This window comes from Neurospora tetraspora, assembly GCF_033439725.1.
Source record: "Neurospora tetraspora strain CBS 560.94 chromosome Unknown B0H65scaffold_3, whole genome shotgun sequence".
Taxonomy (NCBI): Eukaryota; Fungi; Ascomycota; class Sordariomycetes; order Sordariales; family Sordariaceae; genus Neurospora; species Neurospora tetraspora.
Window position 1 is genome coordinate 3,056,767 of NW_026944385.1, and position 23,894 is coordinate 3,080,660.

Genomic DNA, 23,894 nt, shown 5'->3' on the forward strand with positions numbered 1-23,894 from the left:
CAAATGCTTGATGACACTGCAGGAGAGGTGGTCCCCCATGTACCTCCCGTTAACGTCTAGCAGCTGCTCAAGGCTCAAGCGTCTGCGTGCGCCTGCGACAACACTTAGACGAAAAGTCACAACGTCCAACGAACCTCCTCCATGGTCGTCGTTCTTTCTTTACAACCTCACCATCTTGTCACGTCAATACAGTTGCCGCTTATTAGTCTTCCAATCGGGGCCTGGCCTGGAAGTCAATTCACCAAACCGTTTTATTCAAGCTGTCAAGGATTATCGGACGGAATGCAAGCGAGTTCTTGGTGCAGTCACTTACAACATCCCGGCGCACTCTCCTCTTAATGCTCTCGTACCGTCAACTCCCATTCAGATTTATCCATCGACTTTGGGAGCGAACAACATAGCCTCCAAACCAGAGTTCTCTGTGACGTTCGCGGCATGCCTTACGCGAGTCTCACAGTCACAAGTCACAAGGCAAGATCCCGCGGTACACTCTCTAACTGTCAGTAAGACGAGAGCTGGAAAAGACAAGCAGCCTGCCCTTCACCCTCTTTGGCCTTTCAACATTCGTCCCTCAGCTTGACCGGTTCACTGCTTTTCGAATCCATCAACTTCATTTCACGAGACCTTCTTTCAGATATGGATCCAAACAGTGAGCCCGCAGCAACCCGTCGCTCAGGGCGTGCCCGCAAGCCAAACACAAGATATGCGGAACTCAGCTCTGACGACGAACTCAATTCGCCCGCCGGCGTGAAGGCCAGCCGGAAGAGGGCGTCGCTCGACTCCAAGTCTTCAGCAAAGCTGGAAGAGTCAGCCAATCCCGAGGGATCATCGATGCTCAAGGAGTCACCCGCTACAGAGGAGCCAAAGACAGCTATTCGGCCTCGACGAAATGCCAAGCGCAAGGCAGCCCCCGAAGTCTTTGACGTGCCCGTGAACGTCCTGGAGGCTTCGTTAGGACCATGGCAAGAGAATGAGCTAACAGAATGGCCAAGCTGGACGGACGTGGAATCTGACCCAGTCTTCTTCAATCGTATCCTCAGACTGCTCGGCATACGGGAGGCCAAAGTGAGAGAGGTGTTGTCTGTTGACGAGGAATCGCTCCTCCTTCTCCCGTGAGTTGATAGCGCTCCCTATGTTGCATCAAGGGCTATCAACAGGTACTGACTGCGCGTAGGGAACCTCTCTATGGCCTAGTGTTCCTATTTCAGGTCATGGAAGAGGAGGAGGAGGATCTGGAACCAGATGAGGACTTTGGATTATGGTTCGCCAACCAGGCAAGTCTCTAGTCTCTCCTTTGGCGCCTCCCTCGGTTATCGACTGTGGCTAACCTTGGTTTATAGACGACCAACAACGCTTGTGCGACAGTTGCTTTATTCAATATCATCATGAACGCCCAAGACCTTCCACTGGACACAAATCTGTCCAAGTTCAAGGAGGAATCTAGACCCCTATCTCCACCGTTGCGTGGTCACCTTCTCAGCAACAGTTCGTGGATAAGGGTAGCACATAACCATTTTGCACGGTACGTACCTTATTCCGCTTCCCGAAGGGCTGACCATAATCGGCTCTAGCTGACGTTTCAACAGGCGTCTGGACCTTCTCAATGCAGCCCTGGCCCTCGAGAACAAGGCTGAGGAAAGCAAAAAGAAGCGGGCTAGAACCACAGCGCGCCGTAAGAAGGGGCAGGAGATCGAGGATGCCTATCACTTTGTTGCATATGTACCAAACCACCGGGACCGTAGCGTATGGGAACTCGATGGGCTGAAGTTTAACCCTCGCTACGTTGGTATGCCCCCCTTGTTCCAACGAGAGAATTGAGACAAGATGTGGCTAACAGATAATGTAGGAAAATTCGAGGAAGGGGCGCACTGGACAAGTGTAGCCCAGCCTGTCATCCAGGAAAAGATGATGGAGTATGAAGCCGGTCAATTGGCGTTTAGCCTCCTCGCTCTTTGCGGAGACCGTCGGGCCGCACTGCGGCGTCAACTCGCTGTCAACATCCATTGCACAAAATTGCTGGATGATGCATTCGGAAGAGAATCGGCCTGGTTTGAGGAAGATAATGAGTCGCCTTCATTCAAGGACCATATCAGCAACTTCAACGACATGAGTAAACTTGACGAGTTCCAGCTCAGTGCGGACGAAGCTCAACTCATTATCGAGAGTTCAGCAGATGCCCATCAGTTGCAAGATAAAATACAGGCCGGTGGTATGGAGATGGCTGAGGCGCTGCTTTTTAGAACGGAGCTCCGCCAGAAACAGGAGCAGATTCGGGCGGAGTACTACACTGAAGTCGCTTCTGGGCCGGAAGGTGACGAGGACGGTGATTCTCAGGATGAAGATCCTGGACGGAGGAAGGACCACACACCAGCAATTCATGAATGGGTGACGAAGCTTGCCGAGCGTGGTGTGCTGAGGGAGCTACACGAACAGGTGAAATCGCGAAACGGTTCATAAACATACATCCCTACGAGGACTGGTTATCAACTGGGAGGGTACTTGGGCCGCTTCTGAAGCAGAAAGTCATTTCCCAGGGATGCGCAAGATCAAGGGAAAAGGGCTTTGTCACGGCTCAAAGATCGGAATGTGGGTTTCGATTTCGGACAAAGCCGGGCTACCAACCAGCCCATTCCCAACGGTCAACTTAAAATTAATTTGATAAAAGTGAAACAAGTTGAAAATAGGTGTTGGGGGGTCATGACGCGCAGGAATTTTGCCATATGGTCTCTTGATCGACGATGTCTCGATGCCTTGCAAGTTGAATAACTTCCATTACAAGTCTGTATCACACGTTTCTTGTGACGTAATTTTGGACAACCTCCCATGGCCCGGTGGACGATAAGGGCAGGCGGTCAAGTGGTTGTAGCGACTCGTTAAGCCGGCAGAAAGGTGGACGCCAACGACCCAACTCCGGTTTGAGAAGGCGGTCTCGAGTCGGTCGACGACCTGGTTCCCGCCAAGGCCAGATTTTCGCTGGGCAGAAGGAATGACGGCATGACCCCTGCCACTGCCTGTCAATCATCCAGACTTTCAGAGAAGCATTGACCTGCACCACTGCCGTAGGAGGGGGACCTCGAAACTGAAAGGCACCGTGACCAACCCGACACTTTACCACCACCTTCTTGTCCTGGTCTGGTCACGTATTCATACCTGTCTTGTTCCTCCACCAACAAACATTCTTCCCCTTCCTCTCGATTTTTGCTAGAAAAGGGCTGTAAAAGCATCTGTCTTGACCTTTGGTGAGCATCTCCTGCCAGTATCCCTTCTGGAACACCATCTTCACATGTATGCAGAGGCGACTAAATAGCAGGCTGCATCTTTTCTCAGAGCCCCAACTGACCAACTTTTTTTAAAAGACCCTCCTTGCATCCGGCGACAACGAAAAAAAAAAAACCACGACAAGCGCCAGACACAACAACATCCATTTCTTCCGTTCACGAAGTCCCAAGTGAATCTTCAACTCCATCTACGCAACCGCAATCATGTCGAAACGGCCGAGCCATGCGTCGGTCGCCAATGGCGCCGCAACCCAGGACGACTCAACCTCCGCCGCTGTTACCGAGTTCGATCGCTGTATGTTTTCCTTCCTTATCCCCGGCTTTCCGCGAACCCGGTCGATATCATCTACCATCCGCTGTTCGAAAGAACCAAACCATTCGGCGCTTAATGCAGACAATTGTTGCTAACATGGCGCGTCAATCGGCAGCTCACGACAAGCAGAAAATTCTCTTCTCTACAGATGCGGGGCACTTCTCTCTGATCCGCGCGATGCACCTCGCGGATCTCATTACTGAGTTGAATGGTTAGTTTCTGTCTCTTGGTATCCTCTCGCGCATTCTGTCTGGTTGGGGTAGGGAGCCGGCGCTTGTGACACTGGGCTTTCGGGCTATAAGCACCAAAGAAGCAAGGTCGTCACGAACTACGCGGTTTCCCGGAAGGACAATGTCGACGCATAACTTCTGCGCGAGTTGGGATGTTATAGGATGACGTGGGAACAGAATGCTAACGCCTTTGCAACTCTCCTAGGCCTTTGCGGTATTCTCTCCCTCTTCTCCTCTTTGCGGTACTGCCTTGGCGACCCCGCCGACAAGACCAACCTCTACTACGCGCTTGCCTTCCTCCCCTTCGGCCTGTTTTTCGATTTCATGGATGGCAAGGTAGCGCGTTGGAGGAAGAAGAGCAGCATGATGGGCCAAGAGCTGGACTCGCTGGCTGATCTGGTACGTACAATATTACCTCCCCCCATCCAGGACATCAAACATTCTGACTCGTAACCCCCCATCCACCAGATCTCCTTCGGCGTCTCTCCCGCCGTCGTCGCCTTCGCCATCGGTATCCGCACCCCTCTCGACCATCTCTGCCTCGGCTTCTTCATCCTCTGCGGCCTCACCCGCCTCGCCCGCTTCAACGTGACCGCGACCGCCATCCCGAAGGACGCCAACGGCAAGGCCGCCTACTTCGAGGGCACGCCGATCCCCACGACGCTCGGTCTGGACGCCATCATGGCCTACTGGGTGTCAAAAGGCTGGATCCATGACTCGCTTCCGTGGGGTACCATGTTCCAGGGCACCGCGCTCGAGTTCCACCCTATTGTGCTCATCTTTATGATCCACGGGTGCTTGATGACGAGCAAGACCATTCACATTCCCAAGCCTTGAAACTATGGGGCCTGCAGGGTTTACGAAATTGTGACGAGAGGACAACGACGGGATGGATAAAGGTGTTTATGGAAAGGGAAAGGGCCTGGATTTCAACAAGGAAGAGGCCTGCTACGAGTTGGACGTGGGTGGGAAAGAGAAAGGGAAGACTGAGAAAGGCTCTGAGAAAGGTCTTGAGCAGGAAAGCAAAAGGCGAGAGAATCCTTCATCAGGTGAACAGCCGAGATAAAAAGAAAACGAAGAAGAATGAAAGAAGAAGGAAACTAGCCGTTGGTCTGTAGGGGGTTTTGGGAATTGTTGAAACGACTATCATGCCTGCTCTTTTTCTCCCGCCATTTCCTTTTCTGGTTACTATCAGGTGTAGTACGAGTGTGTGCTTTTCTATTTAGAATACAAATACCCTCTACCTCTTCCCCGCCTTCGGCCTCTACTCCGTACTCCGTACTCCGTCTACGCGGAGATTTGTCTATAATTCGCATTTCGATCTGCGCAGAAAGGCACCAATGCGCCCGGGCGACAGACCACAAAACCAACGAATAGCATCAAAAGCCTCAAAACATGAACAAAGATGAATCGCCTCTTTCTCTACCTTTCTGTAACAAGCATATGCTAGACTAAATGCTCCGACTATAACCCGTACTCCTACCTACTCCATCTTGCTCCCAACATGAACTTTTGAATATTTATTCTTGCTTTATGTACTCCCTTACTTTAGTTTGATTTAAGCCTTGACCTCCTCCTTGGCGGTCTCCTCCTTGGCAGCCTCCTCCTTCTTGGGGTTGTGAGCAGGGAAAGGGTTGTACATGCCGCGATCGGCCTTGAGCGCGCGAAGCTTCTCGACGGCCTCATCGAGAGGGTAGGGCACGTCACGCGCCTGGGTAGAGGTGTCGTCACGGTAACGGATGTTGACCTTGCGGTTGGTCTTCTCGTCGTCGCCGACGACGATGATGAAGTTGTCTGTGTGGAGGGGGATGTGTGGTTAGAAGGTGTATTATTTTCGCCAAAGGGGTAAAGGACCTGGGTTAGGTCCCGGAGGAGACTTGACGGGACTTACATTGAGCGAGCTGAGCGGAACGAATCTTCTTCTGGAGGGTATTGCCACTGCTGTCGACATCTGTTGTTGTGGTTTGGTGTCAGTGTTTGTTATTCAACGGTAGTGACAAAGGGATAGATGCATGATAGTGAGTAAGGGGGTAAACATACCGACGTGGATCTTCTCCTTCTTGAGGGTCAGGGCAACCTCCTTGGCGTAATCAAGGAAGCCCATGCCGACGGGGATGACCATGACCTGGCGGGGCGACATCCAGAAGGGCCACTTGCCAGCAAAGTGCTCGGCAAGAATGGCAGTGAAGCGCTCGATGGAGCCAGCCATGGCACGGTGGATCATGACGGGGCGGGCGCAGCCGGGGGCAAGAGGCTTCTTGACAAGAAGAGCCTTCTTCTTCTTCTCCTCACCCTCCTTGGGGGCCTCCTCCTCCTTAGGAGCCTCAGGCTCGGGGGCCTTGGGGGCGGGCTTGCCCTCATCCTGCTTGGCCTGGGTCTCAGCGGTCATGTACTCGAGAGAGAAGTTGATGGGCTGCTGGAAGTCGAGCTGGATGGTGGCGCACTGCCAGGGGCGGTTGAGGCAGTCCAAAACAGCAATATCGATCTTGGGGCCGTAGAAGGCACCATCGCCCTCGTTCAGCTCCCAGGTGCCACCAGTAGCAGTGGAGAACTCATCGAGAGCCTCCTTGAGGCGAGCCTCGGCGCGGTCCCAGGTCTCGATCTCACCCATGTACTTCTCGGGGCGAGTAGAGAGCTTCATCTTGAAGGTGAGACCAAGCATGCCGTAGAAAGACTGCATGAAGTCAAACAGATCGGCAACCTCGGCCTTGATCTGATCCTCACGGCAGAAGATATGAGCATCATCCTGCTGGAATCTGCGCACACGGGTGAGGCCGGAGAGAGCACCGCTGGCCTCGTTTCTGTGGAGCACACCGAAATCAGCAAGCCTGAGGGGGAGCTCCTTGTGGCTGCGATCACGGTGACGGAACATCATGGCGTGGGCAGGGCAGTTCATGGGCTTAAGACCAAACTGCTCCTTGTCAACGTCAAGGATGAACATGTCATCCTTGTAGTGGGCCAAGTGGCCGGACTGCTCCCAAAGGGAGACGTTGAACATGTTGGGAGTCATAACCTCGTCGTAACCGCGCTTCCAGTACTCCTCCTTGATGTATTCCATGATGGCGTTGTTGATGCGCATACCGTGGGGCAGCCACATGGCGGAACCGGGCGAGCACTCCTCGAAGTAGAAGAGCTCCTGCTGCTTGCCAATGAGGCGGTGATCGCGCTTGGCAGCCTCCTCAAGGAACTTTTTGTGAGCGGCCATTTGCTTCTTGTCAGGGAAAGAGACACCATAGATACGCTGGAGGGAGTCGTTGTTGGCGTCACCAAGGAAGTAGGAAGAAGAGTTCTTCATGATGGCGAAAGCCTCGATTCTGCTGGTATCGGGGACGTGAGGACCACGGCAGAGATCGATAAGGGGGCCGTTACGGTAGACAGTGGTTCTGGTGCCGTCGGGGATCTTGTCCTTGATGATGTGCTGCTTGTATGGGTTGTAGGCGAACATCTTGAGCAGATCCTCCTTGCTCATCTCCAGTCTCTGGAAAGGCTGCTTCTCCTTGACGATCTTGGTGACGATGTTCTCGAGGGGCGCCCAGTCGCTAGACTGGACGGCGGCACCGCCGGGAAGAGCCATTTCGTAGTAGAAGCCGTTGTCAACGGGGGGACCAATGCAGAGGGAGCAGCCGAATCTGCGCTCGCAGGCCTCACCGAGGATGTGGGCACTCGAGTGCCAGAAGACGAACTTGCCCTGGTCGTCGTTGAAGTCGAGGAGTTCCAGCTTGCAGCTCTTCTCGAGAGGACGCTCGAGATCCCATAGTGTCTCTCCGTCGATTCTGGCGACAACGGTGCGCTTGAAGAGGGAGTTGGAAATGCCCTTTGCGATCTCGGCGGGGGTGATCTCGTAGGCCTTGCCGGCCTTGGTGGTGCCGTCGGGCATGGTGATAAGGATGTCATCGTGGGGGCGCTTGGCCAGCTCCTCCTGCTGCTCCTTGTACAGTCTGTCGAAGAGGTCGAGGCGCTCCTGGATGAAGGAAGGAGGGGGGTTCATCTCGAGAGGGCCGGCATCGCCGCCAGCGGCGGGGGCAGCAGCCTTCTCCTTCTTCTGCTTCTTCTCCTTCTGGGGCTTGTCGCCGCCAATGGCGACCTTCTTGAGGGTCTCGGTGACCTTTTCGGTAACCTGCTCCATGTTGAAATGTGTCGATAGAACCTCGGGGGTGTTCGGTTTGCGACTGAAGGGTTCCTACAGATAACAATATCGCGGGTTCTGTCAGAGACCCGGGCCGTGACTCACTTGGACGTGTGTGGTCGCAAAGCTTTTGGAGTAACTTGTAGAGGGACGGAAGGGCGGGAAGGAGGGGGATGTTAATGGGACACTGGATGGGACTTTACTCACTCTGAGACACGACAGCACAGAAGGGAACGTCTGGACCGGAACGAAGGCGGCGCAAAGAGACACCGCAAGGGGAAATTTTAGGACACTTTTACCCCGCGGTCCAGATCAATTGGGGGCAAAAGTGGGGTGCTGCTGAGGCGTGTCAGTCTTGCTGCACGAGCGAGCACGAGGTGGAAGCCGCATATCAAACCCAACAGTCACGACACGGACACGGCACGGCAAGGGCGGGAACGAACCCCTGCGGGCACAAGCATCAGTGCGCGTTAAGGTACTTAACAGCGGACGCTCGGGCCATGTTATCAGCCGTCGTGCCGTCCCAACTTTTGGCACCTAAATGCCTGCCTGACCTTGCGCTACGACGATAATAAAGCCAAATAATTAGATAAGGTGCCGTCATTAGGATTCCAGGTACCGAGACGCCTCCCATTTTAGGTTTTGTCTTTACCACTAATATGACGCCGGTATTGATTTTTCAACCTCATTCCGGCACGCGGAGAACTCTTGCTTCCACTTTGCTTCTGCATTCCCGTCCCTCTTCCCTGTGCCGATCTGCCCCAGTAGCACATCGCTGAATTTCCGCTCGACAGAGTCTCGACTCTCGACCCCAAATCCCAGAGCTGAGCTCTTTCTCCATACCTCTGACGTCCTAAACAAATCAGCTCCCGACAACTCAGCGTCCAGGATCCGGACCGGGAGATATATTGGCGACTAACACCTCGCTTGGGTGTGCACATGGAGAGCCACGCCATGACGTCCTCGTCACTGGACCGTTTTCCCGATGAGCTCATCCGTCACATCCTTCTATATGTCTCGCCCGAGGACAACGTCCTGAGCGTCCAGCCGGTCTCGCGACGTTTCTACCACATTGCCAACGAACCGCTGCTATGGCGATATCTTTGCCGAAACTCGTTTACTTTCTGGAAGCCTGAACACTACTTCTTCGCGAAACTGTCGGATCCGAGACCAACTACCATCGAATGGAAAAAGCTATGGCTCCGAAGGAAAGGGCAGAATCACTTGATCAAACGACTTCTAGACGAGATCCTCACGACGAGATATCACCAGCTGAAGAATATCCAGCGCATCTGTCGGTTTGGTTACGACGCCAAAGACTTTCTTTTGGAGCAATGTCACGTCGATGAATCCCATGATGACGTTTTGGCCAGAAGGTACGAGGCAGTTCTCTTGTGGCGAAGCAGCTTGGTATTTCAAGTACACTGCACTCAAGGGTTTTGTGTATTAGTCGATCCCCTCTGATGGTGACATCACAATCATTCTCGGCCCAAGTGGGATACGTCTAGATCCAAAGACCGTTCGGTTACTGAAACGTTCATCCAGGTACTATGCGAATTCAGCCTTGGACAGCATTCACAGGGGCATGGCTGTAGAAGTATGGTCCAAGTGCTATGAGACAGGGACTGATCCGTACTCGGGGCTCGATCGTGCTCTCGGCGCATTCGACCTGTTTGTTCTGCACGACCAGCCCCAAGACCTTGAATACGTATGTTGAACGCCCATCTCCAATGGCGAGGGCATGTTAGCTCACACCTTTTGCCACAGATACTGAGCACACTAGACACGCTCGCCCATAGATTCTTGCTGGAGCACCCAGAACATGAGATCATGTCGACAAGGCAGAAGGCTCTAGCCTTAAATCGATGGCTGAGGGCTCAGAATCTCATGGGGATGGAGAACGAGATCGTCAACTACCACAACCTGAGGAATTGCCTTCTAGGCCACGCCCTGTCCGACGATGAGCACCCGTCGCTTCCCATAATCTCGAGCGCCATATTTGCTTCGGTTGCCGAACGCCTCGGCATGTCAAGCGCATGCTGTGCATTCCCGAGTCATGTCCATGCATCTGTGAAGGCCCCTCCTGGCATGACCTTGGATGGTGATGTGGAAGAGGATCCCAAAGCTGAACCAGAGACCATGTACCTGAACCCGTACAAGTGGGATGGGGAGGTTACGCTCGATGAGCTAAGGAGGGCACTGGTCGAGTTGGGGTGGACTCAAGGGTCAGAGGTGTTCCTTAGGGCGTCGCCTGTGCCAATCATCATCCTCCGAACAGCGGCAAATATCAAAGCCGCCACCAGTCGAATCCAAAATCTCGCCGACCGATCAGGGGAGCCCATCGAGGTCGAAGCGAAGCGGTTGCGGGCGGGTCATCCAGACATTAACGTGGAGGCGGCCAAGTATGCCTCGATGTGGGCGGAACTGATGGTTAAGCCGGTTTCTAGTGTCCACTGGGACCATAGCCTCGAAGCCTTCCTGCACTCGTTTGCCATGTCATGGGGCGAAGACGCCTGGATCGTTCGCAAATATCTTCTTCCGTTGTACGAACAATTCGTCGCATCGCAGCCGCACGTGCGCAACCGCGCCGGATGGGAAAACGTTCGCGAGATCCTGAACATGCTGGACAACCTCGACAGGCGGGAGGCGGTCGTCACCCGTCGCTGGACGCAGGAGATGCAGGAGCGCGTGCGCTACAGGATCGGCCAGGTCTTCCGCCACAAGAGGTACGGATGGATCGGAATCATCAACGGCTGGGCAGCCGGGTCTGCGGGCCTTCCGGTTCCGCATTACCTTGATGGTTACGAGGATGAGGTCCAGTCTCCTACAACTTCTCCCAGATCTTCAGGGGATAGGTTGCACTCAGAAGGCCTTGGCTTAAGGCCTCAGTTGGCCAGAGTGTTTTATACATGCATGTATGTGGCCGTGTCGTCCTCTCATCATCTTCCCTTTTCACTTTTACGCTTGTCTCCACTGTCAACTTCTTGCTAATCGACTAGTCACAACAGGAGTTCTAAGAGACCCAGGATTGACCGCCTGCGTGTGGCTCAGAATAGCATCGAGATTATCACCGATCCTGACTTGATTCCCGAGTCGCTCAAATTCTTGGCGGGCAAGTACTTCAAGCGGTTTGACAGGGAAACCTGCACTTTTATCTCGAACATCAAGGAATCGTATCCTGACGACTAGGTTTTCGTTCGGAAGTTACTGGGGAGGTGAAAAAAGAGGCCGATGGATGCGAAAAAAGGGGCCTCGGGAGATGTGTGTATCATATTGTATCTGTAAAATAGTGTTTTTGGCCCCGGAATTGTTGTAGGAATAAGGAACCGTATGTATACCCTATACAACAAGGCCACTGGGTCACAATGAGATGGATGAGCACATCTGTCTTCAAGTTGTAGGATTCATGATTACTGCCAGATTATCCAGACGGGAACACTATTACAACGAAACTGCATGAGCATGTTTGTCCTCAAAGTGCAGCAGGGTTTATGAATACTACCAGATCAGCTCTAAAATAACGACACTAGATCAGCACCGTGCTTAAATCTGAGTATGTATACATATTATCATTTCATGCTTTATCTTTACGTCTACTTTCGACAACCGCTCGACACAAGCTTTTCTGTCCTCCAGTTCCTCCCGGCTCCGCCTGCCCTTTCCATTCGCTTGAAGAGTAAGTACCCTTTCTACCCAGCCTTTTTATTCGTTTCCGCCCGTTGTCATTAACCGCATTACCCTGAGTGTCATCTCATCTCATTCCATCCCATCGTATTACAATTCCATCCCATGTCATCCCCGCATTTCTGGGTCCCTTGTTTATCGTTGATATGATTCCTCCCTTGAACGAGTGTCGTGTACGGTCGTATGTGCGTTGTCGCGTATATGTATGTATGTGTGTGTGTGTGTGTATGCGTATGTGTATGTGTATGTGTATGGGTATAAAGGGGGGTGGGTATCTCTCTTTGAAAATGCTGAAAAAAAAAAAAAAAAAAAAAAAAAAAAAAAGCAAAACAATGCATCCGGCCAGTTCTTCCCAAAAAATTGTCGTTATAGCGAGTGGACGAGTTTCGTGGCCCAAATAAGAAAATCAAACAAAAACGCCGATTTGATGCAACCCGTTGTTGGTATGAAATTCTCAAAACACCACCTGGGTATCATGCATCATCATCATCTCGACACAGTCTTTTAGTCAACGTCTCTGTTGACAAAGCGGCTCGGTGCAGCTTCTCTCGGGGGTTAGTTCGTCAAGAAGCGGACTCGTCCGCTTTTGGTAAGTCAACCAAGCCATGTAGGGCGTTCAGGAACGGACTAGGAGGAAAAAAGGTCCCAATGGTCCGACCAAGTCACCCTACTGGCAAGGCTGTATATCGCACCGCATCGAAGCGGAGTGCGCGGGCGGTGTTCTCAGAAGAAGAGAATTTGTGTCGCATGAAACAAGCCCGAACGAACCCCTTTCATTTGCGATACCGCCCCGTCTCCTTGCGAACAGCCCAGCCCTTGAGCGCAATACACAAAATCACCCACGCCATCAGCAGCCCAACCAAGCCCATAGTAACGGTGTACATGAACATGGCATCGAGCTGGTAGTGGATCATGCCGCTGACGGTGTCGCTCGCGCTGGCCATGAAGATGATGCCGCCACTAATCAAACCGAAAGCCGCGAGGAGCTCCGTCGGCGGGCGCGAAGGGTACACGGAGCGCGGGGGCTTGAGGTAGGTGATTACATAAGTAAAACCGCGCGCGAAGGAGGCGCCGGTAAGCAGGTTGCCCCACTGCTTGTGCACCATGCTGGAGATCATGCTGTCCTGCGTGTGCGAGGACATCATGATTCCCAAGAGGAGGATGACCAGGGCCGGGATGGGGTTTATGCTGAAGGAGTAGGTTTCGGGCTCGCGGCGGTCGGAGTCCTCGACTTCCACGTCATGGAAGTGGTGCTGCTGGCGGGGTTCCTCGGAGACGCCGGCGGCGTCGGTGACGGTGGTGTTGAGCAAGTCGCGGATGCGAACCGATTCGATGAGCATGCCGCACAGGCCACCGCCGATGAAGAGAACAGTGATGGAGAAGTGCTCGAGATCCGAAGCCGACCATGCGCCGCCCCAGTGGCCGAGATGCTCCAAGAAGATGTTGGTGGCGCCGTAGGTGAAAATCAAGGCACTCTCGACAAACTCGGCAGAGGGTCGCCATTTCTGGCCGGTCTGCTTGGGGCGCACGTTCCAAGCCTTTGGGTATCGTTAGCTAATTGGGCTTCGTTGCGAATATTGTGAAATTCACGGGGAATACGTACCCAACCAACTTCCCCGAAGCAGCCGGCCCAACGTCCGAGCGTAAAAATACCCAACCAGAAGAAGATGCCGCCCTTGATCCAGTGAGCAAGACCATTGAAAATACCGGCGCCCTCCTACAAGCACAACACATTAGCTTCCAATTTCAGAGCCCTCGTTGCACCGCCCTTACGAAAACCCGCGGGAGGTGGAAAGAGGAGTGAAGACTTACAAAGAAACGACCATAGGTCACGATACCTGTGCACAACGCAACGAAACCCAGGGGCAAGATGGCCCGGTCGACCACGTTGTAAGCAAGGATCAAAACCTTCCAGAATCTCTCAGAAATCTTGCCGGCAATCTTCTGAATGGTGGAGACGGCCTTGCCGGAAGCAGGAAGCATGGGTCCAAGAGGCTCGCTGCCGCTGTGGGAGTCGACATCGTAGGAGTCATCGCCGTCATCATACTCCTTGGTATGCAGGTCGACATCGTGAAGAGCGAGTGGCTGCCGGGAAACGTCACCGGGGCTAGACGAACGGGAGGAACTCCGCAGAGCATCGCTGGAAGGCTCAGTTCCCTGGCCACTGTCGTTGGAGAATCGGTAGTCGTCGTTATCGGCGGGCTTGATGTGGCTGTTATGCTCCTCCATGGCCTGGGTCGAAACGGGCATGAAACCCTGGCGCTCCCTGCTGCTACCGTCTGATTGCTTCTTCTTGAACACGCCTGCAACGCTCGCCAAAAGACCAATGACGAACTGGGCCCCAACGAGCCAGGTGACAACCCATCCGAGCTTGTGGTGGGCATTGTTAGGATACAGATCCGGCGTGCTGGCGTTGTAGACGATACCAACGAGCATGCCGCCGACATTGGTAACGAGAAAAGCGAATTGGGCCAGGAGCCTATACCGCGAACGGGCAATAGAGAGCATGACACCTATAGGTCGCTTCAGTCAGCATTTTGGAGCCACAGGCCAGACGGCGGTGTGTTCCTTACCAACTGGGAGCATGAAAACCCAGGCAAGGACCATCAGGGCGATGTGTGCGTAGATGGCGGTCTTGTGATCGGGATGGGCAAAGTATGTGAGAGGGTACTCTTCCTCCGGCCGGGGCTTGTCGGCATCAGTCATTTCCATGCCCCCGTGGCCACCATGGCCGCCCTCACCACCGCCGTGCGCAAGGGCGGTCGGAACGAGCAGTCCCAAAACTGCGGCGCCAGCCAGCGCTGCAAGCAGCGGCCTTGTAGTAACGGACTTCATCTGGTCAAAATCCGTCTAGTCTTCAGTCTGTACTTGGATCCGGGTAGTCGTTATGATGAGGTCAGAGTGTCAAGATGGGATGAAGATTGGCACATTCAACCAGAGTGAGGTTGGTGAGGTGGTGATGGAGACGGTCAAGGATGAGCAGATAGGAAGCTGGCGGTCTTCCTAATCTGCCGTGGTGGATATGAGAGATGGACAATGTAGACAAAGGCGAGTCGAGTGGTGGCTATCAAAACATGGACAGCAAACAGGGGGAGCTCCGGTGTTTTATTGAGATCTCGGGATCGGAAGCGAAAAAGACGAGAAAGGAAAATACATGACGGTGACGAGAAGGATATATCTTGAGAAGGATATATCTTGTCGCTCCATGGAGACACCCCGTAGAAGGACAGGGAAGATTGCGCATGGTCAGGGTATGTGGTGGAGGCAGGGAGACAGGTAGGGATTGGTAATGTCGCCGGCCAAGAGCGACGACAAGACCACGCGGTGCCATCCAAGACTTTCTTCCATTTTTTGCTCCCCACGTCGTCGAAAACACCACGGCACGGCGTCGAGTCAGATCCATCCTCCACAGAGCCGGCGCATCAGCCGACCCCGGAACCGTAGTAGGTAGTTGCTGCCCGGTTGCTGTTTTGGGAGGTTTGGTGATACACTAATGGTGTGCCAATGGTACCTGACGGGCGGTTCATGGTACGTGATGAGTCTGAGGCCGTTGTTCCTGCCAGAAGATCCCGATCGTTGTTCGGGATCATGTTCGCGCCTCCGAGCTATCCGAAGCTTCAAAAGCTTTTTGCTAGCAGGTTGCTAGTACGTACCCTAGGTATTGTCAGGTAATGGCAGGCACCAGGCGGTAAAGTGTTGGTCGCTCCTCGCAGTCTCTCTGCAGCGAGAAACGTCACAAGCACATGAGTACCTGGACAGTCGCAGCAGACTGTGTGGGGCACGTCCCGGCAGAGCTCTCGCTCAGCTGCAGGCGGGCTTGGCGGGGCCTACGGGCAGCGAGCAGATCATGACGGGATTTGAAGATGGGGGCCAGCAGGTCTTGGGAATGGAAAGTTCACACGGCGATTCCACGGCTTTCACTCCAGTTTCCAAGGACTACAACACAGTATTTCCGATGGTGTAGGAGATCCGGTATCGAGAGTGCTTCGGAAGTTCATCCCATCCTCGCCATTGGTTTCATGACCCTTTTCGCTGTCACCCACGGCCTCCTTTCAAAAGGGTTGCGCGGGTCAGCCCTTTTGGTCCACAACAATGCCGGAACCACTCGGGCGAGGACGGATGGTGGCTTGCAAAGCTCCGGCGACCGCGGGCTCGGCGTCAACGCCGGAGGGTAACACGTAACAAACTGTTATCTACAAGTATTTCCCGAGTAAGAATTCAACCTACAAAGCAGTCCGAGGTACGTAACACAAGCTTACGCTCGCACCACCACCCAATATGATATCGTACAAGCTGGCTGGAGGAGTGCAATTCTGCAAAGCTACGCTTATCTCAGGTGAGCATCCTTTGTCTACCAAAGCTACGTCGAACCTGGCGCTGCAAGTGTTTCACCAACAGACCATCGGACGGCACCGAAACGGATTTATCTTTTGTCAGCAAGCGGAAATAACAAGTATCTATCAACACGTGTAGTAGAATCGGGAAGAAGCGTCCATCTGATCATGCTGCAAAGGCCGAAACGACAATTCAATGGCTGTCATCACGCGAGGTCGCATGGAAAGTGGGGAACGCCATGTAGCACAAAAAGCCTCCAAGTCCCGTGGCCGCGCGTGGACAGCCACTGAGCGCCATGCTAAAACTCACATTACCCACCATTGATTTTTTTTTTTTTCTATGGATGTTGCCTGTTCAGGTTCTAGATGCCCCGCGTCTGCGCCCATTTTTGTTGTTTGTCGGGTCTCTCGGACTGTCGAGTCCCCCGAAGCTGATGTCGATCGAGATCTTTGATATCGCAGCCTTGTAAGTAAACTTTTCACAGAACGGACAGAATGCCCCGATGCCCAAGTTCCCTCTCATATCATCGCAAGGGTCTCTCCCCAGGAGTCCAGGAGTTCGAACGTCTCCAGTTCGTTTCACGAGAAATCAAACACTCTCCTCCCCCGCATCCGATCCGAACCTTTTTCCCCCTCACTTCCATTATTGCCATGTCCCGGAGCTATCGTTGTCCTTAAGTCCGCGCCGTAACTGTCACGGTCCACGGAATCGTGAACTGGCTTCGGCTTTTGGGACTTTTGGGCAACGAAACCTTCACCGGATCTCACCAACCCTGTCATCCTCCTGCACGGCACTGCACTGTGATAACTCCACTCACCTGCTGCACACTCGGCAAGGCTACCCAGCATCGCTTAAAATCCCAACCTGCTGTTTTTTGTTTTTTGTTTTATATCCGTTGGCTCGTTCACAAATCCCTTCTTTCGAATCGTACGAAGATGGCTTCCCATGATCCAAACAAGACCGTTACATATCATCCGATTGCCAGTATCTACCCCGCATACGCATTCGATCCCTTTCGGAAAGCAAGGGACCTGAGCTGCCACTCTGCCAGTTATGCACATCTTGGCGATGCATAACGGATGACATAAGACGTGACAGACGTCAAACGCTTATCCCATCTCATAACTCCCATGGTCACTGTTAATGATAGGGCGCGAACATGTTTCCCTTCTCGTCGAGTTGTCTGCCGCTTACATATCGGAGGTTGGGAGGGATTGTTTCCGCCAGACAGCAGTCATCTCTGACCGAACTAATTGGTCAGTCTCATGATTGGTGTGGTCCCTGGATCGCCGCGACGGTACCTGTCAACGTGCGAGAAGCCAACCGCATGGGCACTGTCCTCTAGCGTGGTCTTCACAATCCGTGGATTGTTTTTCTCTTTATCCACCAACTTGCAATCCACATGGGCGGACGTCCCGGACGACGTGTGAAGAAAACTTTTTTTTTTCTTCCTCCATCCCGCGATGTGGGGACGACCCGAGATCGTGCCATGGCTCGCATTGAAAGTAAAAGACATCACGACTTCGCGAAAGCGGTAATCGACTCGGAACACTTACACAATACACAGCACTGATCGACGTTGAATCAGCTGGTCATAGATCCGCTCATCAATCACATGTTACCAAAATTTCTAAGCGGTTTCATCACGTCGCAGAACAGTTTCTACACGTAGTACTGTAGGTTTTCGTTTCACCCGACCCGAAACGTAGAACACCTCTGAGAGGGCAGAAGTGGAATCCACTAACGGCCGGGCCGGAGCGGTCCTCTATGCTCGGGGTGGGGCATCCCGGCTCTCGGTGCGCGACGGCACGACGGGGATCCATATTGGAGCGCAAAAAGACGGGAACCCAACCCGTCCAGGTACTGTTGCAGAAATTCGGTGAGACCGCATCGCCGGGATCCATAGAGTGCCGATGAGCCAGCCCTGTGTCCCCCTCCCGAGAGCCAAACCACAACACAGTTGGCACCGATTTTGAGTTCCTACCTCCCAAGCCTACCTAGGTAGCTACGAAATGTGTTTTTCGGCATTGAAAGCCGTCCCAGACTTGGCGGTCGTCGCTTGTCATCTGAGGCTCTGCTCCCGCAGTGAAAAGCGAGCTAAAGCACCCATTCAGCTCCGTCACAGACTGACGTCACGGGCACGCTAGGGCTGAAAAAGAGTTGTGGTTTTGTTACTGTACAGTATTGCACATCACTGCACTCAATAGGACTGCACATCAACTGCACACCCACTCGCTGTACATACTGCAGCACGTATTCCATCCACACCAGACGCCATTCAAAAACGTGCATTGCACGCGAACCGCGCAGACAATCGTTTCCCACGCTCCAGCCAGGCACGGGAGGTACGGGTACCTATGCCTTGAATCCAGTATGCCGGACTGGACTGGACCGGGCCGCTTCGGTTCGGGTCGACCGGATGCTGGCAACACAACCTAAGATCCGTACAAAAACCGGAACCTCGTCAGGCGAACTCGGTGTTCACAAACCGGCGCGGCCAGTCGTTAGTCCATTGCACCCGGCATCCTGTTAAGGCTACTGGCGATCATTATGTACCCGAAGAGATTCGAGCGCAATGCGCATCACATTCGCGGCTCCGGGAAGAGGGCGAAGCGACAAGCGACGAACGGCACCAGATATCCGACCCCGGGAGCCCGGTTTCTACTTCACCCATCATCATCATCATCATCATCATCCTCATATATCATGCGTAAACCAGCCCATGGACCGGCCGGCTGATTCCCCCCATGAATGACACCGAGAACCTTTCGTTTCACAAGGCCGATCGATCAATCAGCCGCCATCTATCACCACCACCAGCAGTCGTCACCTTCCCTTCCTTTCTCAGTTTATGAAGGATCTGCGTCACCCCTCCAGCAGCCGGTATATGCAACGTTTCCGGCACGCCCTGGTAAATAATCTTGACAAGTTCCATCGGCGTCCATCCATCGCCATCATCCTCCTTGGCAGTAAACGCGCGCAACGTCTCGATCACCTGTTCCTCCCTCTGCTGCCGATGCCGGATATACTCGACAATCTTTGCCGGCCCGTCCTCCACCACCGGTCCGTGGCCCGGATATCCCTTCCCTTTAAACAGCCCCCTCATGCGCTCGAGACTGTCCAGGTACGTCCCCAGATCCTCGTACACGGCCGTCCCGTGCCCCAGCACGTTGTCGCCCGTGAAGAGCGCGTCCTCCTCGGCCAGGTGGAGAACCATGTGATCGACCGTGTGGCCGGGGGTGTGCACCGCTTTCAGCGTGGCGCCCTCTACGCTGAACTCTTGTCCGTCTTCGATGGGAAGTAGTGTTTCGGTGCCGATTTGCTCAAGAGACACGGGGCTGCCGTGGTGGCCTGGTAGGTAGGTGGGTTGGTTCTTGTAGACTTTGATGTTGCTGTTCCAGTCGAGCAGGTGCCGGATCCCGCCCGTGTGGTCGTGGTGCCAGTGGGTGATGATGGCGGCTGATAGGTGAGCCTTTTCCTCGGCGAGGGTCCGTTGTAGGGCGGATATCCAGGAGCGCTCGCCGGCGCCTGAGTCGATGAGGAGACGCTGCGGGCCGGTGCCGACTAGGTAGGTGTTGGTTCCCTGGAGTGTGAATTTGCCGGGGTTGCCGCCTAGGATGCGGATAACGGCCGGGCTGAGGCGGGTGACTTCGGGGAGGGGGATAATTGGTGGTTTGGCTGCTGATGAAGACATTGTTATGGTGCGGCTGGGCTTGTAGTATCTGGCCAGATATGGGATTTTGCAAAGGTGAGATAGCCGTGGATTGGATGATGATGATGATTCCTGACACGATAAACGTCTGGTAGAGAGTTCCAGGAGCCGGAAGGGAGGTGAGGACATCCGGAACTAGGAGTAGTACGGGCACCAAACGAATGACACACGGGGGATAACGTGTGATATAGCTAAGCAAAGGTTTGTGAGAAGTAGTGAAGAATGATGACTGTGTAATTAGTTCCGGATACGTTATACCGCAAAGACTCGGGGCGTTGATTTTTAGGTTCCAAGGAAATCAGGTATAATCTGTAAGCATACTGCCCGAATATGTGCATTTTATGCCCGCAAAAAAGAGTGGGGGAGTCGTATTGCCACCCCGGAGGATTGTAAATTCGATTTTTCTAGTGTCCTGTCTTTTCCCCTGTTTTTTTCCCCTTGTCTTTTCATTCTCCCCTATAACCTTCCCCTGCAATTAAATCCCAGCAATCTAGCTATGGCAAAGACGAAGTTGATTCTTAGCGATATCGATCTCTTATATAAGTAAATAAACCCTTAGTATTAAAGTTATCTTTTTCTCTCTCTCTTATTCTCTCTCTCTCTCTTTAATTCCTTTATTAATTCGCTTACTTACCCTATTTATAAACATTACTGACGATTACCTTAATTCCCAATAGTTCGTTAAGCGGATTAAATACGTTGTCGTCCCGCGAATACCTTCATCTCTTAACGTTGTAAAAGGCCTTACCTTTATAAATATAATTTAGAAGCGTACTTATTTTGGTTGGGTTCGTAATAGAAATTGTAAAAAGATTGAATTCGAAGTTATATTTAAGGGTATTAGTAATATTTATTATTATATAATTGAATTGGGTAAACATTGGTATAAATAGGATAACCGCCTTGAGGTGGTTTGTTGGTGGTAGGAGGTTAAGGGTGTTGTTTATATATATATTAATATTGTTAAATATATTAACGACGTTATTTCTTTTAACGACGACGAGGTTAGTGATGGAACTATTATTTAAACTACTAGTTACTAGTATTGTTCGTTATATTATTTTAACCGTTGGATAAAGCTATTTTTATTCCTTAATATTAGCAAGTTATATTATTTATATTAATCTTTTAATTTAGCCTTTTTAAATTACTTATACTTAGACTTCGCCTTCTTTTTTATTTATAATTCGAAGGTAATACTATCGTTTTTAATAATGGGGATAATTTTAAAATTATTAATACTAACGGTGATATTAATAGCATTCTCCTAATTACGTCAGTCGATAGTTGCCCGGTCGATTTTTTTAATATTAATAAAATGATTTTCGCTATTATTTAGAAAGATGGATATATTATTATTTTTAAAAGATTTGATAACTATAGCCTTTTTATTAAATTATAAAGTATTTTAATACTTTAAAACAATATAAATAATTATAACCTTCTTATCGGTAATGGATTATTATTTACTTAAGTTTTCTTCTTTTTAGTTTTTTATTACTAATTTTGTCTCTTTTCTTAATATCTTTTTAAACGACGAGTTAATTATTATATTAAGAGGTTGGAGAAGGCTAGTAAAGTTATTAGGGATTATAACTAATACTACTTTATAAAGTGTTTCGTCCTTAAATTTGTTACGCATTTGCTAAGTATTATAAAATGGGTATATATTTATAATTAGGAAGAGTTTTTGCTTAATATTATTTTTAATAATAGGAGTGAGCTTATTATTAAATTAATTAATTAATAATTGTTCGTTCTAATACGTTGCCTTATTGAATTATACTTCTATATTTTGGGTACAGAGGGTTTTCTCCTTTATAATCTTATTAAATGTATCTTTTCTATAGAAAATAATAATCGGTTTAAAACGATTAATCTTATTTATAAAGATATATAGAATAAGAGTAGTTTACCGCTTGCTCTATCTATTATAATTAGTCTTGCTTATTATTAATTTGCTTCTTTTTATTAAGTATATATAATTATTAAAATATTCGAACAGGAGGGGGACTTCGTTAAAGTTTATAATATAATTAGAAAGAAATTTTATGCTTATGCTAAGTATAATAGGTTAATTATTAAATTTAATAAACTTATAGGTCAAATTAGTTAGCCTCCAATAATTTCTAAGTTTTTTCCAATAATCTTTAGGTTTTTCCTAGTGAATTTTTCTATGGAGAAATAGAGAGGAGAAATAGAGATGTGAAGAAAAGGATATAGATATATTAATATATTGATATATGAATTTATTTTAAGAACGAGCTAATTTTAGTAAATAATTTAATTGGTAGTCATTAGGCTTAGTAAATAATCCTTTTGTACGCTATATAATAACGTAATAGGAAGTTTTTAAATTAGCTACGAGAAAAGGAGAAATTTTATTAACGTACTTGATCCGGATAAATTATACGAAATAAAGTAGTTGATTCTCGGCGGAACTATATTATTGTAATTAGAATATTCTTTTATTTAGTATATTAAAACTTTTTATATAATTAGTATTTAAGCTTTGGCTATAGAATTTTACTATTTCGATTGATATAGAGCAGTATTTTTTCTCGTTCTTCCTATTATTATTATATAGTAAGACTTAGTATTTTGAAATAGACAGCAACCTTATGTACATAAATATTACGGTAGCTATCGATAGGATAAGCTTTATTATATTAGTAGGCGCTATAACGACGGCGGCGGCGTTATTATTATTATTCAATAATATTACCCTCCTTGTTAGTAATAAGTATTTTAATTTGTATTAAGTACGTTAATACCTACTCTAGCCGTTAGTATTGTACTCCTTAGTTTTTACCCTACTACGATATAACTTTATTAATCTGGATTTTGATTTCGTTAGTATAGTGCTGGTATACTTTACTCTTAGGTTTTTTCTTATTATACTTCCCTTTTATAACTTTGTTGTTGTACGACTTTGGTTTGAGATTAGGGCGTTATTTAGCGCGTTTTTAATTCGATAGAGGAGGAAGAAGTAGAGGAGGTGGAAGTATTGGAAGTATTAGGGGAGTTGGAAGTACCCGAGCTCGTTATACTCGTTATATTAGTTATATTAGGGGTGTTGGGAGAGTTGGGAGTGTTTGAGATGTTTGAGGCTTAAATTCTTATTTGAGCTATCTCTTATTATTATTTAGATAGAATGTCCCAACGCGTAGATTTATCTTTTAATACGTTTAATACTAAGAAAGTATTACAATTATTGACGACGATAAGTTTTATATAGGGTAAAAGAATAAGTGGAAGTTATAGGGCAAGTTATAGGGTAAAAGAAAAGGCATTGGAGGGTGGGGATATTTAAAATTACCATATTGCATATAATTTCTGGCGGGTATGAATATTATAGTATACTTACAGACCATGCCTGATTTCCTTGGAACCTAAAAATCAACGCCCCGAGTCTTTGCGGTACGTTTGGTGTGAAACACGGTGCAGTGGATATTGCGTCCTGGTGAGGCGGGAGTACTGCGTAGAGAGCTAACGGACTGCGGGGTACTGCCGAGCCGAGCTGTCGGCAATGATACCATCGCACACAATCAAAGTCCAGCTACCGCCCGGCTCAAGCACCGGAGATCACTTGGCAGATCGGCCAGATGAGCCGGGCTCGGGATGGATGGTTTGCTGGCCGGGCCCGCCAAGTTCAAGTCCGGTAATTTGGGTATACTTGTAAGAACGTGTTGTAAGTTGTAGCCATAAGAATCTCTTTTCTGTTGATACTAGGTCTTTCAGGAATCTAACCCGCTTGATGGTGTTTGCGTGCTTGTAAGAGTTGCTCCATTCTTTTGAGTCCCTTGGTTGTAAATAATGTGTTTAGAAACTGTTTCAACAGTTTGCTATCTGCGTGGATCTCGCCATGACGGGAGCATTTACATACAGCCGCATCATCGGTCACGAATTGTACAGACGATAGAGGATGGATGTGCTGCCAACCCTTTGGACAATGGCCTAAACCAGAGGCCAGAACACGTTACCACATGGAAAGGAATGAAGTATGGAAGAGAACCAAATCAGCTTCGAGGAAGTATTGATTCTCCAAAGTTTGGTTCTCATTTGACGGTAGCTCGCCTGGGTTGAGGATGGCTCATGGTGGAGGTTCCTTTGTGAATGCAGGCATGGCAGTCACCTCGGTCGAGATGTAGAGGTCTCAGGTACCTCTGTAGCTCTGGTAGGCTGCGGGCCAATCAGAAACAACAGTTACCTACCT

At 50.2% G+C, this 23,894-nt stretch overlaps 6 protein-coding genes across 6 annotated transcripts; 3 read left to right on the plus strand and 3 right to left on the minus strand.

Annotated features, from left to right (window-relative positions):
• Positions 1 to 636: 636 nt before the first annotated feature.
• B0H65DRAFT_422582 (uncharacterized protein) lies at positions 637 to 2,457 on the plus strand (the record flags this gene model as incomplete). Its single annotated transcript, XM_062824409.1, has 4 exons — positions 637 to 1,065; positions 1,341 to 1,522; positions 1,587 to 1,786; positions 1,847 to 2,457. The coding sequence occupies 4 exons, from the start codon at positions 637 to 639 to the stop codon at positions 2,455 to 2,457; spliced, it is 1,422 nt and encodes a 473-aa protein (XP_062683173.1).
• Positions 2,458 to 3,482: 1,025 nt separating this feature from the next.
• Positions 3,483 to 4,658, plus strand: B0H65DRAFT_424711 (uncharacterized protein; the record flags this gene model as incomplete). The annotated part of the gene is made up of 4 exons (XM_062824524.1): positions 3,483 to 3,573; positions 3,707 to 3,802; positions 4,027 to 4,220; positions 4,290 to 4,658. 4 exons carry the CDS (start codon positions 3,483 to 3,485, stop codon positions 4,656 to 4,658), a joined length of 750 nt encoding a protein of 249 aa, XP_062683174.1.
• Positions 4,659 to 5,258: 600 nt separating this feature from the next.
• Positions 5,259 to 8,343, minus strand: B0H65DRAFT_165518 (uncharacterized protein). Its single transcript, XM_062821294.1, has 3 exons — positions 5,862 to 8,343; positions 5,713 to 5,772; positions 5,259 to 5,615 (listed from the first exon to the last, which is right to left on the minus strand). The coding sequence occupies exons 1-3, from the start codon at positions 7,945 to 7,947 to the stop codon at positions 5,380 to 5,382; spliced, it is 2,382 nt and encodes a 793-aa protein (XP_062683175.1). The 5' UTR covers positions 7,948 to 8,343; the 3' UTR covers positions 5,259 to 5,379.
• Positions 8,344 to 8,401: 58 nt separating this feature from the next.
• Positions 8,402 to 11,410, plus strand: B0H65DRAFT_462387 (uncharacterized protein). The gene is made up of 4 exons (XM_062826638.1): positions 8,402 to 9,323; positions 9,493 to 9,655; positions 9,715 to 10,862; positions 10,956 to 11,410. The coding sequence occupies exons 1-4, from the start codon at positions 8,887 to 8,889 to the stop codon at positions 11,134 to 11,136; spliced, it is 1,929 nt and encodes a 642-aa protein (XP_062683176.1). The 5' UTR covers positions 8,402 to 8,886; the 3' UTR covers positions 11,137 to 11,410.
• Positions 11,411 to 12,271: 861 nt separating this feature from the next.
• B0H65DRAFT_165742 (uncharacterized protein) lies at positions 12,272 to 14,582 on the minus strand. Its single transcript, XM_062821295.1, has 4 exons — positions 14,205 to 14,582; positions 13,444 to 14,144; positions 13,235 to 13,348; positions 12,272 to 13,169 (listed from the first exon to the last, which is right to left on the minus strand). The coding sequence occupies exons 1-4, from the start codon at positions 14,464 to 14,466 to the stop codon at positions 12,405 to 12,407; spliced, it is 1,842 nt and encodes a 613-aa protein (XP_062683177.1). The 5' UTR covers positions 14,467 to 14,582; the 3' UTR covers positions 12,272 to 12,404.
• A 4,157-nt stretch (positions 14,583 to 18,739) lies between these two features.
• Positions 18,740 to 19,660, minus strand: B0H65DRAFT_424867 (beta-lactamase-like protein; the record flags this gene model as incomplete). The annotated part of the gene is made up of 1 exon (XM_062824537.1): positions 18,740 to 19,660. The coding sequence occupies one exon, from the start codon at positions 19,658 to 19,660 to the stop codon at positions 18,740 to 18,742; it is 921 nt and encodes a 306-aa protein (XP_062683178.1).
• Positions 19,661 to 23,894: the final 4,234 nt, after the last annotated feature.